This window comes from Nicotiana sylvestris, chromosome 6 (assembly GCF_000393655.2).
Source record: "Nicotiana sylvestris chromosome 6, ASM39365v2, whole genome shotgun sequence".
Lineage (NCBI taxonomy): Eukaryota > Viridiplantae > Streptophyta > Magnoliopsida > Solanales > Solanaceae > Nicotiana > Nicotiana sylvestris.
Genome location: NC_091062.1, coordinates 12,806,439 through 12,824,274, shown reverse-complemented (window position 1 = coordinate 12,824,274; position 17,836 = coordinate 12,806,439). Strand labels below are relative to the sequence as shown.

The 17,836-nt window shown below is 36.3% G+C and overlaps 2 protein-coding genes across 4 annotated transcripts; one reads left to right on the top strand and one right to left on the bottom strand.

Moving 5' to 3' along the window:
• Positions 1–8,704: 8,704 nt before the first annotated feature.
• On the bottom strand, positions 8,705–9,250 carry LOC138870267 (uncharacterized). Its single transcript, XM_070148063.1, has one exon. It carries the CDS (start codon positions 9,248–9,250, stop codon positions 8,705–8,707), a length of 546 nt encoding a protein of 181 aa, XP_070004164.1.
• A 3,566-nt stretch (positions 9,251–12,816) lies between these two features.
• On the top strand, positions 12,817–17,684 carry LOC104213419 (nuclear transcription factor Y subunit A-7-like). 3 transcript variants are annotated; one of them, XM_009762916.2, is made up of 6 exons: positions 12,817–13,011; positions 14,670–14,831; positions 15,207–15,292; positions 15,367–15,438; positions 15,791–15,952; positions 17,024–17,684. In XM_009762916.2, the coding sequence occupies exons 2-6, from the start codon at positions 14,702–14,704 to the stop codon at positions 17,327–17,329; spliced, it is 756 nt and encodes a 251-aa protein (XP_009761218.1). In that variant the 5' UTR covers positions 12,817–13,011; positions 14,670–14,701; the 3' UTR covers positions 17,330–17,684. The 3 variants fall into 3 exon arrangements, with proteins under 3 accessions (XP_009761218.1, XP_009761217.1, XP_070006203.1); XM_009762915.2 differs by having other exon boundaries at positions 12,819–13,011; positions 14,614–14,831; XM_070150102.1 differs by lacking the exon at positions 12,817–13,011 and adding an exon at positions 13,046–14,531 and having other exon boundaries at positions 14,614–14,831.
• The last annotated feature ends 152 nt before the right edge of the window (positions 17,685–17,836 follow it).

The following is a 17,836-nucleotide window of genomic DNA, read 5'->3' as shown; positions in this document are numbered from 1 at the left end:
AAAGTGCGGTTTGATTAAAAATAAGATAATCTTGAAGTACATAAGAGGAATGGAATTTGGTTGCAAAGTTTTCATGATTAGAATAAATGCAAGTTGTCAGGACCTTCCTGGATAATAGGACGTAGTTCATATACCCGGGTAGGATACCTTGGTTCAGTGAAAATAACACCTTAGATTCAAGTTTTGGGAGCAATCAGGAGTCCTCCTGGAGAATAGAGACATACAATTTAATTTTGGAAAGTCAGGAGTCCGCCTGGAGAATAGAGACATACAATTTAATTTTAGCAATCAGGAGTCCGCCTGGAGAATAGAGACATACGGTTCAATTTTAGCAATCAGGAGCCCGCCTGGAAAATGGAGGTGTTAAATATTTTAAGCAGTCGAAATCAGGAGCCCGCCTGGATAATAGAGGAGCAGTTTCAATTTTAAGTTCAGCAATCAGGAGCCCGCCTGGAAAATAGAGGTGTTAAATATTTTAAGCAGTCGAAATCAGGAGCCCGCTTGGATAATAGAGGAGCAGTTTCAATTTTAAGTTCAGCAATCAGGAGCCCGCCTGGAAAATGGAGGTGTTAAATATTTTAAGCAGTCGAAATCAGAAGCCCGCCTGGATAATAGAGGAGTAGTTTTAATTTTAAGTTCAGCATGTCAGGAGCCCGCCTGGATAACAGAGGAATACATTCGAGTTCGAGTTTACTCAAGTTCAGCAGTTTGGAGAGAGGGAATAACATCTCAATTCACCAGGGGAATAGCAACCGGGATTTTTATCGAGAAAGCACAAGACAATGAGGCAATAAGAAAGAACAAGACAATAAGGCAACAAGGAAGTACAAGAGCAAGTTCGAAGAATTTAGATAGGATTTTTATAATTCATAGAGCATAGTTAGTTTAGCTTCTTTTATCTTTGACACGATGTAATAAGTGAGGTCAGCAAGCAGCAACAGCAGCAGTAACAGCAGCAAGCGCAGTGCAATCACAGTTCCTGGTAGTCCCAGCTACCAGACACTCCCGAACTACACTGACCTGATTCCTGTTTAGCCCAGGATATGTAGGCAACCTCCGAAGCAGGATGCGGTCAAACTTTTCAAAAATGCTTCGCACGGAATTTTCAAACGGGCAAAAATCGCTCGTATTTGCTCACTTGTCTTTGCCCGAAAACCTTTCGCGTTTCCGAGCAAAGAGGGGCAGCTGTGAGCACGTGACTTTTGCCCTATATATGAATAATTCCCAAAAGTTCCAACAAAATAATTTTTCTTTATTTTTACAATTCTTGTGAATTTTGGTGTCATTTTGTTTTAATTATCGGCATCTTATTTGTGCATGTTAATTCATATAAAACACAAGGAGTACGCATTGCATTTAGGTTTGAATTTTTATATTTAGTATCAATTAAGGGATAATTTGTTTAGAACAAAGCATGAAAATCACAAAAAATAGTTCACTTTTGTATTTTTATGATTTTTATTGTGAATTTGTCATGAAATAGTTTTTGAACAATTTTAGGAAATAATTAGTCTTTGTTTTGAAAAATCAGGATTTCATATTAGTTTTACATCTTTATAAAAATTATAAAAATTGTAAAAGTAAGAAAAGAAATTAAAAAGAAATAAGAGTAGAAAATGGCCTTATTTAGGACCTAAAATTTGGGCCAATGCATTTTCTCAGGCCCAAACGCCTCAAAATTGCCTAACCCAAATCCATGTCCGGTCTGCCCCCACCTTCTAAACGAAACGGTGTCGTTTCGGGGTCCCTAAATCAGGACCGTTGGATCTCATCAATCCAACGGTCCGGAACTAACGAGGTTCTTAATATAAAAGGGTCCGAACCTTCCCCCTACCCCCATTTGCCTCGTCTTCCTCACCCCACCCCTTCTCCTCAAACCCTAATCCGCGCCGCCCCTAAATCCCTCGCCGGCGGTGAACACAACTTACACCGTTCACCCCGAAATTAACACCACAGATCCCCCTCACTCTCCTCTTTCCATTGCACCCATTGGTTCACCTCGAACAAGGCCGGAACTCTTCGAATCTTAATTTGAAGTTTTCCGGCCAAGTGACAAGTTCGTCCAAATCAGTCCAAAATCATACCCCACAACCCTCGGCCCTTCCTCAACACTAATCCGTGGTTGTTTTCTTTCAAATCACTGTGAAACGGCCCGAATCTTAGATCTAAGAATTTCTGGCCAAACCCTAAAACCAAATCCTTTTGATTTCGAACTGTAGTATCCTTAACCATGTGTTCTCTTGTAAGAACACATGGTTAGGGATGTTACGCGTCAAAAATCTGAAAGGATTCAGATGTTTCTGACTGGCCGGAGTCCCTTATGCCTTTGTGAGTTTTTTTTTTACTGTTTCTTTTTACTCGCATGTTTGAAGTGTTATTTACAGTTGTTGTTTAGTTAATTGTTCTGTTAATTTTATGGTTTAATTGTATTAGTTTAAGTTCTGTTAATTACTGTTGATTCTGAGTTTGATATTTGGTTGAATGATTGTAAGTTCATGGTTTAAGAATTAGTTTAAAGTTCACTTAATATTAATCATGGTAGCTTAAGCTCAGTTTAATTTTGTTTAGCCTGTTTGAGTTGGTATAATTGAACAGAATTGGTTTTGGTTAGTCTAATTAGTTAGTTTCTGAATGTTAATTAATTAATTTCAGTTAGTTGTAGATTGGGTTAGGGTATTGGGCATAGCTGTTAAGGATGAGGGTAGGTTCAGTGATTTTGAAAGGCTTTCAGGGGTAATCTGGGTATGGAAAAGGGTAGTTCTGATAGGAATAGTAATACCAAGGTATATGGAAGGGCAGTATAGGTATTGTATGGGTAGAGGAATACCTTAGGGCCTTCTAGAATGGGGTGCAAGTGTAGATTTTAATAATTGTAGTGCAGTTACTTATTTAGCAAGATAAAAATAGAGGGACCAAACTGAAAATAGGGAGGGACTGATTGGCAAATCAGAACCTAATCTATTCTCTTTGGGGTTGCTTATAAAAGGGTATGAAATGCCTTGGGAAAGGGGTCTGCTCTCAGTTTTCTGCCTTGAGCGCTGAGTTTTCAATTTCAGTTCTTCCTTGCTTTTTTTTTTATTTCAGTTAGCATTTTAAGATTATTCAGAAAACAAAAACATCAACAATGGAGAATTCCGAAATAACTTCACAGTTTCATCACTAGTCTTGGATTTCAATTTTGGGTTTTGGGTCTAGTCTTATTCCAGAGGTGCTTAGGTGCAACTGTGAGGGTCAGGGGTATGTTTGAAGTATGTTAAAGTGATATGTGGGAGTCTGCTTATATTTCTGGTTTTCAAAGCAATCTGCCTGTGTTTCTGTGGTGTAACATTGCTGGGTTTGTTGCTGTTGTTGTTGAAAGTGGCTGATTCTTCTCCTTTTCTCTATTTTCATTTCAATTCCCAGGTACATTTCCTTGACTTGCATCTATGTAACTCCAAGTTGAAGTGGAGAAAATGAGAATGCTACTGGAATTCTGTTGCCTTTGGAAACATTGTCTGATGACTGCCTTTTTCATAGTTTAGTTTGTTTAAATTGTCTGACTGTTAATAATTGATTTAGTTGGTGTTGATTCGAGCCAATAACTGATTTATAATAACAGGGACTGATAATTGGGACTGTCCAAGTCATTGTGCATTTAGCAGTTGATGTTTAGGGATCTAGGATTTGTTAATTGGTTAGTTTGAGGGGGCGAGCTAGAACTAATCTTGTTCTCATTAAATTCGGTTGTAAATGTCAAAAGTTGGTCTGAAATAGGCAATTAATCCAGGTCTTGGAACTCTCCTGTGATAGCTGTTAGAGTGGTGTGAGATTACAAGCATTTGAGCCTTGTTTAATATTGCAGTATATGTGTTCCATTCCCCTTAATAATATCTAAGGGTAAGTAGAAATAAACCAAGTGTTGCGTTAAAATCGGGATAGTTTAGTATCTTCCTCAAGCTGAATCACGGTCTCCTCTATTATAAGTGTGGAATACAAATAATTTGGCATTGCTCCTGCGTATATTGCAACTGAAAATAGACTGTGGTTGCGAAGGGTTAATGTGTGTTTATACGTGTGATTGCAATTGTAATTAATACTCCGTTGAAGTCTGGACAGATTCGATGCTTGATTGGAGCTCAGCATCTAGAAATGGAAATGGGCCTCTCCGTAATTGGTTATTATAATTGATTAGAATTTGGGATGGTCATTTAGCGAATTTCACGGCCTTCTCCAAAATAATATTACGTTAGAATCTTTAGACGCGATTTAATTAAATTACTTTCTTAAACTAGGGTGCGCATTGATGTGACCCAAATCCAAATCTCGATGAAGTCGAAATGTGTCGATAACCACGGGTACATTGATTGCGACGCGGTTCGAAACGCATTTTCACGACGTCGCAAGTCTTTTAAAATAAATAATGATAAAGCAGCGTAAAATTAATAAAAGGCACATAAGCTAGCATATATTGAAATCAGATAAAATCAAATACAATAGTTAAGCGACCGTGCTAAAACCACGGAACCCGGGAATGCCTAATATCTTCTCTCGGGTTAACAGAATTCCTTACCTGGATTTCTGGTTCGCGGACTGTTAACAGAGTCATATTTTTCCTCGGTTCGGGATGCAACCGGTGACTTGGGACACCATTGATCTCCCAAGTGGTGACTCTGAATAATTAATAATCAAATCCCGCTCCGATTGTCCTTTAAATGGAAAAACTCCTTTGGGCCCTTACGGGTGCAGGTAGAAAAAGGAGGTGTGACAATGACAAATGAACCAGTCCCAGAAAGAAGATATGAGCCTATGGCGTCAAAACCAGTTGGAACTAGCTTCCACACTTTCACCTTAGATGATGTCAAGGTTTCAAGATGGCCTCAAAGGATCTAAGACTTCTATACTTGGATGGTGACCAAAAATTTGGTGGAACGAGAAAAGTATATAATCCTGTCAGAACTCACTTTACGGTTCTCAGGAATTCTCAGAGATTGGAGGAACTCACTTGGAATTCAAGACAAAAATACTTTTCTTACTTCCCAAGATTTTTCCTTCAACATCAGAATCCTACATGAAGTCTTCTGCGTAGATACTGGCCAAAGATAGGAGAAAATGCGAAGACAACTCTTCAAGATGAAGTGTGTATCATTCGACAAAAATGACATTGATATGCATTTTCAAAAAATGGCGAAGATATACTTCGAGATCGGTGGAGACATCAATCTAAAGCAAGCCTTTGTCTCTTCCCTTCCAAAGTTGTTGGCAAGCCGAACCATGGCCATCATTGAAGAAAAGTTTCAGTCTATAACAATCCCTCAAATTGGTTATATCAGGCAATCTATTTTCGTCGCATTAGATGACATTTGTACGAAGCGCTCTGCCCTAAAACAAATTATCCAACACAATCCAGCGCTTGACAAAGCATGTCTCAAATCTAACCTAATCACTGGGTCAGGATGTTCCTGCCACACATCTAGGCGATGGAGAGAATTTAGGAGGTTCAAATGGCCAAGAATTCCAGATGGGAAATCAAGGTCCAAGAGACGCACAAAATATTTCAGACGTAGAAGGCCAGAAAATATTCACAAGAAAAACATATGTTTTATTTGCCACAAGATTGGACATTTCGCTAAAAACTGTCCCCAATCGAGAAGATCTGTCAAACTCCTTGAAGAGATTGAAGTTTACACTGGCATACATATCGAAAAAGAGGAGAACGTTGAATCCATATTCTCTGTGGATGATGAACCTAATGAAGAAACTTTATTCTCTCTTGATGTCTATGAAGATCAAGGCAATGATCACTACCAAATTTCAGAACCAGTAATCGAAGCCCGAGAGGAGATCAATGCTCTCGTAGTCGTTCCTCAAGTAGAACTCAAGGTCTATTCATCCAAATGGGATAAACCAACTCGAGTTATTTCTTTCATCGACACCGGAGTTGCTTCCTTACTCATAAATCTTGTTGTTCTCCTTGAAGATCAATGGGTGCCGCACTTTAAGGATTTTAACACTGCATCAAATGGAATCATGACTACCACCGTCATCACAAAGCATCCGGTCACAATTGAGTTCTTTCCAGGATTGAAGTACAGAACCAAGCTGATAGGGTGTACCAGGAAAAGATCTTATTGTTGGATTCGACATTTAGAGACAACTTAGGGATCAACTCCAGATCAAGGCTAACAGGATAGCTTTTAAAAGCAGTTCAAACTTTATTCTGAGATTCCAAGGCTATTCCAAATCACCAATGACGAACAAATCAAAGAGATTGAGAAAAATCTCATTGAACATTCATGTGCTGAATCCCACAAGGATTTCATGAAGAAAGAGAAAAGCCCGTTATGGAAAAACCAAGAGTTTTTTATCAAGCTCCCTTTCAAAAAAAATGAAAACATCAATCCGACAAAGGCCAGTCATTCAGGCATGAATCCAGATCATCTTCAGCTTGCAAAGAAAGAATGCAAAGAACTTTTGGAATTTGATCTGATAGAGCTGTCAAATTCACAATGGGCATGCGAAGCATTTTATGTCAACAAAAGAGTTGAGCAGACAAGAGGAAAACTCAGGTTAGTTATTAATTACCAGCCACTTAACCATTTCCTCCAAGATGATAAATTTCTCATCCCAAATAAACTCACTCTTTTCTCCCACTTAGCCAAGGCCAAATATTTTTCTAAGTTTGATTTAAAATCCGGATTTTGGCAATTGGGAATCTACCCTGAAGAACGGCCCAAAACGGTATTTTGCATCCCCGATCATCTCTTCCAATGGAAAGTCATGCCCTTCGGGTTGAAAACCGCACCCTCCTTGTTCCAAAAAGCCATGATAAAAATCTTCCAACCCATCCTCTATACCTCCTTAGTTTACATTGATGACATCTTGTTATTTAGTGATACATTGGAAGAACATGTCAATTTGCTTCGTCAATTCGAGGCATTGGTAACACAATACGAGATCATGCTTTCAGCAAAAAAGATGGTTCTTGCTCAAAAGGAGATCGATTTTATCGGAATGAATTTTGTCCAATGTGAATACAGTCCAGGACCACATATATGTCAGGAATTACTCAAATTTTCGGATACCAACCTTACAACAAAGCAGATCCAACATTTCTTGGGTGTAATAAATTATGTAAGAGATTTCATCCCAAATATCTCTACATACATTTCACCGCTCACAGAAATGCTCAAGAAAAATGCTCCATCATGGGGAGAGAAACATGATGAAGCAGTCAGAAAAATAAGGGAGATATCTAAAAATGTCAAGTCCCTCTACATCTCTTCAGATGGAAAGAAGATACTACAAACTGATGCCAGCAATAAATATTGGAGTGCTGTTCTATTTGAAAAAAAATGGCCAGAGGAAAATATGCGGATACGCCAGTGGGAAGTTCAAATATGCGGAGCAACATTATCGCTCCATTTTCAAGGAGATTCTTGCAGTAAAGAATGGAATCGAGAAATTCAATTTCTTCCTTATTCATACAGAATTTCTAATAGAGATGGATATGAAGGCCTTCCCAAAGATGATCCAGATAAATGCAAAAATTATTCTCAATCCTCAGCTTCTCAGATGGGCTCAATGGTTCTCTCCATACAAATTTCAAGTCAAGCACCTGAAAGGAAAGGATAATATTCTCGCGGATTTTCTGTCTCGACCGGAAGAATTCTCAAAAAGATTTTCCCCAGCAAAACTGAAGTCAAAGCAAAAGTTAATTAGCCACATCTTCATGCTTTCAAATATACCAGGAACAAGTTCATTAAAGCCAATAGATCATCCACCGGAGTTGTTCAACCTCATGAATCCCTTTGATTCGTCAATTATTATGGAAAGAAGAACTTATTATGAGCTCCAAGTTTTCCGGCAACATGGAGGATCCATTCTCAAGCCATATGGGGTCAATCTAGAATATCTGTTCTGTCATATATTCATAGCTCAATCCAAGGATTTTCCACAAGAACTATTATGGTTTTTCTAGTACATATGCCATCAGTATCATATTTTCATGGAATTCAAATGTAACGTCTTCAAGGATTTTGGTAACATTGCACTAGCCCTTAAAGTATTTTTGCTATGGTTCAAACCTAGAAGATATTGGATAAAATATTTCAACGATTCCTACACAGCAAAGGTATTCATGTTCCACAGGCCAGTGAAGATTATTAATGGAAAAGTCCAGGCGCAAGCAGTTGCATCATTCTGGTGGAAATTTTCCGTGTCCATTTTATCAATGGAGGAAGCATATAGCGAGGCACAAAGAATCCTTTTCCAGCAAAATAGGTGCATCCCAAGAGAGATATGGCCAAAAGATTGGGAAAGCTGGAATTATACCAATACCCATCCTCACTGGGAAAGAGTCGGGAAGCAGCAAAAGAGTATCAAACCCTATACGAAGTCATCCGAGAAAAAATCACTCACGACATTTCCAGATAAAATTTGCGGATTACATCTCTCAAACTAGTTTGGGTCCCTTTCTATAGGCAAAAGGGTGAATTAAATTCTTTTTAGCCCATCCCGGCAGCCTATTTTTCCCTTGAACAAAGGTTTTGTTCTTCTGACTAGCCTTTTCTTTTGCATTACATTCACTTTTAAAGTGACCAGTCTTTCTATAGTGTGCGCAAATTTTATTTTCAGGAAGTGTGATGTACTTGCTTTTGGGATCCCACTTAGGTGCAGGGGTCCCATATCCAAGCCCTCTCTTATTGCTACTGTGTTGTTCTTGTAGCTAAGATAGTGCATTAGAGGATTTATTCCATTTGTAAGTTCTGTCTAGTTCATGCTTAACCTTACCTAGATCTTCTTTTAGGACTCTTATCTGCTCATTCTTTTGGTACAATTCATCCTTCATTTTTCCTAAATTTTCTTCTAAGGTGAGATGTATGTGATCAACTTTCTTTTTACCTGTTCCTAATTTCAGTTTTAAATTTTCAGATCTAAGCTTTAACACAGTGGTGTCAAGTTCAAGAACCTGGTTCTTCAACTCAGTATTTTTACTATCACTTTCACTAGCCCTGAGTTCCAGATTCTTGCACTTAGCTTTCAAGATTGCACATTCCTTAGAAAGTTGTTCCATTTCATTATTTATGACCTCAGACTCATCAATGAAATCTAGCAGTAACTCAGATAGCTTTTCTTTAGAAATCTTGTCTTTGAGATGAATCACACTTACCTCTTGTTCATCATCTGATTCTCCAATGGTCATAAGTGTTTGTTCTTCTCCATCTTCATCTTCTGAATCCTCATATGAGCTTTCTCCCCAGGCAGCAACCATAGCCTTCGTTGATCCTTTATTCTTCTTGGGATGAACTTGTTCCTTCGTTCAGCCCTTTCCTTCTTCCATTCTATTTCTCATTGAGGACAATTTTTGATCATGAGATCAGTCTTACAATATTTGTAACATCCCTCGTTGGTCTGTTTTTCAGGGACCCTTGGTTTGTTGTAAGTTGCACCTCTTGAAGAACCATTTCCTCTCATTAGATACTTCTTGAAGTCTCTCGTGATCATATCCATTTCATCTTCCTCTAGATCTGCACCTTCAGCAATTCTGAGAGCTAGACTTCTTTCTTTCTTGGGAACATCCATCTTCATGGTCTGCCTTCTTAGTTCATAAGCAGTGAGATTTCCAATTAACTTGTCCAACTTGAGAGTGACAATGTTCTTCGACTCCTGAATAGCAGTGATTTTGCTTTCCCAAGTAACAGACAAAACTCTTGTCAGAATTTTCTCAACCTTGTCTTCTTCAAGGATAATCCTTCTCAGAGACTTAAGTTCATTTGTACTCAAGTTTCCTTCTTTTGTATTAAATTAAAACATTAATTCGACTAATTGAGATTCGCACTAGGAAAATCTATCCCAGGGGTAAAGCATTCCTACTAGTACTTGAAAAACTTTCATCACACATCTAGTCAGCCAACACTTGAGAACAACTTCTACATAGGTAGAGAGAACTTAATTAAACATTATCGCGATAGGCAGATGTGAAATATTTTTAATAGAACAATTTCATTTGGGAGATTTGAATAATTTTCAAGAACCATTAACACTTTAGCTTAACAGTCCAGACGCAAGCAAAACTAAAGTGAACGGGCTTCAATATAAAAGTAAATAAAAAATACTAAAAAGTAATGCCAATAAATGATAGCAAAATATGTTTTTTTAGATCAAATCAAATTGCAATTTAAATTACATGGGTATATTTGCTCTAGAAGGATGTAAATTTAATTTAATTGACAATCACTAACTCTCGTTCAATCTCGTCTTGTTTTTGAATTTTATACTACCATTTTTCCATTCTTGAAATATGACACCTTTCAATAATTATTTTAAATTAATATAATATAAAAATTGAGTTTATGATTAAAAATTTATAGATATTTATAGTAACATTTGTAGATCCGCCCTTACGTTTTTAATTGGTTTGCAATTTATTAAACAATTTATAGATGAAAATAGAATAGTACAAAATTGGAAAGTTGACAAAAGATGGGCATTTGGATTGGTCTACCATTGATCTATTCTTGTCCTTTTACTTGTCGTCGTTTTGTGTCCGAAAGCTGCCAAAAACCACCGGATTAAGGTTGTCCAAAACCCGCCACGTGTCCGCGTAAAATTAGATTCTTCCGCGTGGTACCACATTACGTGGATCAATGTACAACCGAATCTACTTACTTTTAATTGTCACTTTTGCTTTTACCAAACTACCCCTTGTTATAAAAATGTTTTTGTGAGAATTGGTACAAAAATCTCTTATAGCATGATCCAGCTTCTAAAAATCAATTTATTTTTGTAAACTATTTTTTATATTTATATACCATTTTCCATTCTTGAAATATGACACCTTCCAATAATGATTTCAAATTAATATATTATAAAAATTGAGTTTACGATTAAATATTTATAGTAACACTTGTAGATCTGCTCTTACGTTTTAAATTGGTTTACAATTAATTAAACAATTTATAGATGAAATAGAATAGTACAAATAGTACAAAATCTCTTATAGCATATTTGATCCAGCTTCTAAAAATCAATTTATTTTTGTAAACTATTTTTTTAAATAGTATTCTTAAAAAATTCTCTTTGATGAAAAATAATTTGTATATAGTTAATCAAATTAAAAAGTACTTTTTAATAGTAATTAATATTTGACCAAACTTTTAAAAAATACCTTCAAATATATTTTCTCGAAAATGTTTTAAAAAAACACGTTTGACCTTGGAGAACCTTGACCAAACGTGTTGTTAGTGAGTTGTTTGGTTATTGGGATTATGTGTCAATATTAATGTGCAATTGCATTTTTCTTATTTTTAAACTGGAATTATATTTATATATGATTTCATTATCTCATTTAGAAAGTGAGGTTAAAATTTTAATCTCAAAATTATAATTTTGAGATAATATTATTTTGAATCGAATGACCCCTAAATACTTCCCTCCCGTGTCTTAATTTGATTGATAGAAACTTTAATAACATAATTTTTTTAAATTATATGATCTTAAAATAAAGGTGATAACATACCTAAATATCTTTTGGATTTTGTGATAAAAGTAAGAAGTAATATTAAAATTTTAAAATAAATAAGTATAATGAATAACCAATTAATAACCTCATCATTAGGAACAATAATCAAATTTATACTTCTCGAAGGTTTGCTAGGATGGTAAGTAACTTTCACTTCCAATCAAGAGGTCGTGAGTTCGAGTCTCCCAGGAGCAAGGTGAGAAGTTCTCGGAGGGAAGTATGTCGGGGGTCTATTTGGAAATTGCCTCTCTATCTCAGGTAGGAGTAAGGTCGGTGTACACACTACTCTCTCAGACCCCACTAAGTGGGATTATACTAGGTTATTGTTGTTGTTGTAATCAAATTTATACTTCCAAAACCCACTCCAGAGTTTAGCGCGTTCACTTCACATAGCCAGATGGGAGAAGTAAGCTATTGCCATTTAAGAAACATGTCGGGCACGAGAAGCGCAAGCGCGTGATGGAGTACATTGAACAGTGGAGGGGCGGCTAAGAACTGTGGTAGAGGGAGATAATATTAGAGTTACAGCACAGTGTACAAAGCTGATAATGACAGTGAAGGAAATGACTTTTGTTTTTAAGTGGACCAAGTTGGATCTATCCAAGTAGTAGAAGAAGAAGTGCTAAAAAACAAAACTCAAAAAAATGGTTAAAGGTTTGAGAAATGATGATGCTTTAATATTTGGACCTTTCTTAATTTTAATCCTTTAAGTAATGAGACAATGACCAAATTTAAGGGTGTGTTTGGTATGAATAATATTTTTTTTTAAAAAAAAAATCTAATTTTTTTCATATTTTATTCCTTAAAAATTTCAATTTTTTTTCCTAGGAAAATGACTTTCCTACCAAGAAAAAGAGAAAATAATTTTCACAACTCTTTTTCAACCTAAAGAGAGCAAATTCCACTAGGTGATATTTTTTTATTTGTTCAAGCCTTAATGGATAAAGTTATTAGGTACTTATGTTGGTAGAAAATAGTCAAAATGCCCGCACGCTAACCCAAAATGTTCGCCTGGTGGTCAATGAAGAGAATTAGAACTATGCGATTTTTGGTTCAATATCTAGTAGAGATAAAATACAAGGTAATTTCGTCCTATTTAGCTAACATTGATAGATAGAGTTATCTTGTATTTATTATTGGTGAGAGATAGGAGGCACCTTGTGAAATTAGTCTAATTATGCGCTAGCTTACTTGAACTTCACGATTATTAAAAAATTTTAAATAGGGAGAATATAAAAGTATGTCCTTGAATAGAAAAGGGATGAATAAATTAAAATAGAGGAAATAATTGTTTAGTTAACTGTACACATCATAGCCAGGAAGAAAGATGCACAGATTCTTATAACCCATCACTTGAATTACAAGGCAAAAAAAGGAGATTTCTTTTTAGAGAGAGAGAGAAAGGAGAGAGAGAGAGTTTGAAGGAAGGAGACATGCTTGATTTCAACCCAACAAGAAACAGCACTTGTGTTTATTTCTTACTATCTTATTGACTTTACCAGATTCCACAGGTCCTTAATTCTCTCCATTTCACTTCTCTTTCTTCTCTGCTTTTTCTATTTTAGTATTTTCTTATGTTCTTTCATGTTTCAGTATTTGTGTACTATTTCATTTTGCTATTGATTTTTCAAAATTTCCATTTTTGGGTATTGTGTATTATGCTGGTTTGGTTAGATAAAGAATGTTCTAGTGAAAATCTTGAATGCATGTTGACTTTAAAGTCAAAGATATGTCCTTTTTAGATAATTTTGGGTAAAGTTGCTATTTTTATTGGTTTTCTGTATATTTGCTGTTTATGGGTTGTGATAAGAAACTGAGTTTATTCTTCTAATAGCAACATTTGTAGAGTGGTGCTGTTGATGCAATAAAGATCTGAAAATTTTGTTGACTTTTTTCATGATTTTGTGTTCTTGTTTTTGATCTAGTGTTTTTCTCCTTTTGTTTTCTGGGGTTATGAAAAGTGGTTTCTGATAAATTGCCATTTTGATCAAGTCATGATCTTCAGGGCATAAGTTTCTTTTGATGTTAGAACAAGATGCATGCGGGTTTTTTATTTAAATTTTAATACCAGGTTAGTAATTTTGACGAGGAGCATAAATTTATGTGTAAAAGTCCACTAAAATTACAACAAACAGTAGATATGAATCCATAACTTTAAGAATACGATGGATTCAATGCTAAAGATCTTAGAGGTTCAACCCATAGAGTTGAAATCCTGGTCCAGCTCTTTATGGTCAGTGAGGATTTATATAGTCGACCCCCGCTTGTTTGGACTGAGGGTTAGTTCTTGTCATTGTTGTTTTTGTAATTGGTATAGCTGATTCCATTTTAGGTGGTCATTTTGCTATTTGTTCCTAGCCTTTATGTTTTTAGGGTCTATATCTATGAATGGACTATATTAGGTTGGTGAACTACTTTTGTTGATATATTGATAAATTGCTAGTTAATGCATGTAAATATCAGACACAAAATTCTTGTCTACCTCTGTATGGGGTGCTCTGCTCATCAACCATGGTACTACTAATTTAATAAAATTTCATGCTTAAATGAATTAGCATTGCATAAGCCTGTTGTCCTTGTGTGGTTTATCGTCTTTTGGAGTTCATATTGCAGTTCTGTACTTCCTTTTCCAATTAACACCTTACAATTCTTTTCTCATTGTTCATTTGCACATGATATTAAGTTGCTCGATGAGAATACGTGGGACTATCTCCACTAGTTCCCTTGTCAACTCATCCCGCTAATCCATCTCTTTATATCGACGTGCTTAATAGCAGAATGGGGAGGTTTTTGTTCATGTAACAGGTCGATGACATTTTAATTACTGCAGTTCTTGATAGAGTATCTGTATATTCGTCTTTGCAATATAAGGGTGTGCAGTTCTGATAGCATGTCTTTAGTAATTTTGGACTCGGTATGTGTTATGCCATGTTAATCTTTTTTGCTTAGTGTCCTTGAGGATTTAAGCTCTCTACACTTTGCAGCCTGAAGCATAGTTGGGAAATCTGTCGCTAATCTTCATTATCGATAAGTAAATTGCTGTACTAGTACAACTTTACTAAAGAAAAGCTTAGAGCTTACATCTGTTTTATGCATCATTTTGCTGTCAATAGCTAATCATGGTGGAGTTCCGATGAACAAGAAACTTCACATAAAATTTTTGCCTCAGAAGTGGAATTTCCGTCTCCTTGCTGTCGCGAGATGAAGTCTTTGGATCCAGACTTACAAGGCGAGACATTGCGGTTGACACATTCTATTATTAATTCACAAGACGAAATGACTACCTCGGAGAAAACAAATTCTCAAGATCAATGTGCCTCCTCAGAATACGGTACACATACTTTAAAGATTGTTAAACTTTTCTAGCAACTCCCTTCTATATATCTTTTAATCTTCGCTAGTTCAGTTTAAATATAATGACCGAGAACTGTACTACTCAAATTACAATAGGTGGTTCTTTTGTGTGTAGAGACACATCTCGATGGGTACAGGTGACCCTTGCTTAGACCACATTATTTGTTCTTAACAAGTTAATGAGTTTCTTATATATATAATAGCGAAAATGTTCTTTGTCAATTGGGCAAGTTTTCTTTCTGATGTATAATTAGCCTCTCAGAATGTTCCTCAACAGGCTTTAACTTTTGACTTGGCGAAGTTCTTTTGTTTATAACGATGGCTATCTTACGTCTTGTTTTGGATTTTCCAGTTCATGATGAAAGATATGGGAGAGATATGCAAGCTCAAATAAAGCCTGCTCTTTTTTCGTCGCAGAATGAAGTGGCCCATTCAACTGTATGTCATTTCTTTTCTAGAGACTTTTACCTTAGCTTTTATCGTGATTTAATTTATAATTTTTCATATTGCAGGGTTTCTCTCCTTTTGGTTACTCTGATCCCTATATGACTGGCTTATATACTGCTTATGGACCTCAAGCTTTTGTGAGTACTTCGCTTTCGTTTTTGTCTCTTGTATTGTTCGCTTTGAAGTTTCCTCTCTACATCTTCAAAGTTGAGATGTTTGCTTAATTTCTAGTATACATAACTTGATTGCAAATATGTTTGACCTTTTTCTTCGTTGACTTAAATCTTAAAAATGTTATGGATTTGGTACAAGTAATTTTGTGATACACCAGATGCAATATTTTGTTGATTCACGCTATAAATATTGAGTAGAGCTCAGTCATTATAGACATAGTTGTCACTAAGTTTGCAAAGAAGATGGATAACGGTATCACATATTGACTCCTAATTCTCTCGTAAAAGTTCTAATATCGATATTTGGTCAATGCAGCCACAAATGATGGGGATAGCGCCTACCCGCGTCCCACTCCCCCTAGATCTTGCAGAGGATGGACCAATTTATGTAAATGCAAAACAGTACCATGGGATCATGAGGCGGAGACAGATACGTGCTAAGCTTGAGGCTCAGAACAAACTTGTCAAAAATAGAAAGGTATTAGGCTACTTTCTGCTCTTCCCCAGTTTTCATTTCGTTTCATTTAATGAGCTGCGATATGAGTCTGACTCGCTCAAATTGAAGAAAAAGAGGGTAGATAGATTAGAGGAGGGGTAGCAAGATCCTTGCAATTTGGACCATCTTATCCTTTTAATTTAGCTTGTGCTTAACAACATAACAAAGGAAGTTTTCCTCGAGAAACTAAGCAAAATATATGTATGTATAGAATATTCAGTAACAGTTCTCAACATACTTGGTATTTTATAGTGGGACATTCTACTGTTAACAAACTTTAATCAGCCCATCTAACGGTTAACAAATAGCTATTAGTACTTGCTCTTCGATGTATTCGCATGGTGCATGAGCATAAGCACTGTTCTAATCAAAGTCTTTTCTTCCACAAAAATTACTGAATTGTTTTTTATAAAGCGCAAATCGTACAGGTAGGTGACAAGCATTCTCTGAGGACATCAATCTGCTGCAATTTTTCCATGAAGTTATATTCAGGAATAAGCAATATGTGATCCTGCATTATATCATTAAATAAGGCCCAATATTACTATGGAAGCCATGATTGATTCTCCAAGTCTATTTACTGTGGTTCAATAATTGTGTCCTAAGGTTTTTTGTCATTTGTTGTCTCGACATGTCAAACTCCATCGTTTTGATAATTATGTTACAAGAAACAGGAAAATAGGCTGGTTAGAGAGATCTAAGGAGAGGAAATAAAAGAAATCGGCAATCTTCTTTCTGCGGGTATTTTTTTTTTGGGGGGGAGGGGGGGGGGAGGGGCCCACTAGTTATTTTGCATATCCATGACTTGAGGATGTAACAATATGAGCTGTTACAAGGTGGTTTATAAAAACCAGTAACCAAATAGGACAAGATGAAGACAAATAGGACCATGTGCACAGAAGACAACTCAAGTAGGATGACTACCATTACAATACAAGTACAGGCTAGTGTAGTCCAAAAATAGGATACACTAAACCTCTTGACTTTTTACTTTATCATACTTCAAGATTGAATTTTGGACTTATTGTTCTTCTGGTCTTTTATTGCATGCAGCCATATCTTCATGAGTCACGGCATCTTCATGCAGTGAATAGAGTTAGAGGGTCCGGAGGACGTTTTCTTAGCTCAAAGAAAGTGCATCAATCTGATCCAAATAGTTACCCCACTAACTCAATTTCTTCTCAAGACTCAGTTGAGCGCGAAAATTCAACTTCTGCTTTCTCAAGTGTCCGGAAAGATGTCAACAATGGCGTCAGCTTCCAGCAGCAACCTGATCACAGGGCCTTTGGTGTATCCTCTCACATGGCTATTACCATGCAAGGCAATGGGAATCAGCAACGTGCTCCAGTTGTCCGGTGATAATTTCTAACTGAACAAAGATAGTCACCGGCAGGCAACTCATCCTTGGCTTTATCCTTTCTATTAAGTATCTGTGGTTTTTGTAAGTGTCAAATGGATTCCACTGTTGTAATAGTGAATTTGGTTTGTTAATCCTAGATTTGAACCTAGATTATGGAAAGGAAGTTTTTTGTTCTGAATTAGTCGTCTGTTTTGCTGCACGTCTGCACCTAGCATGAAATGGTGTATGCAGTGGAAGTTGTTAATGAAACTGAAAAGAAAAGAAACGAAATGTTGCTGTGTTTTGAGTGGAACAAGATGTTGATGTATATTTGCCAAATTTAATCAGAAAAAGTTGTGCAATGTGTTCAGTGGACTTTCTTGAATCTGAGCTAGCTTGAAAAGTGTTTTGGAACTGCTTAGAGAGGATGTAAAACATTTTCCTTGGATTATGTTAGAATCTTAGAACCAACACATTACTTGGATTGTAATCTGTTGGTCAGTGGCGGAGCTAGAATTTGAAGTTTA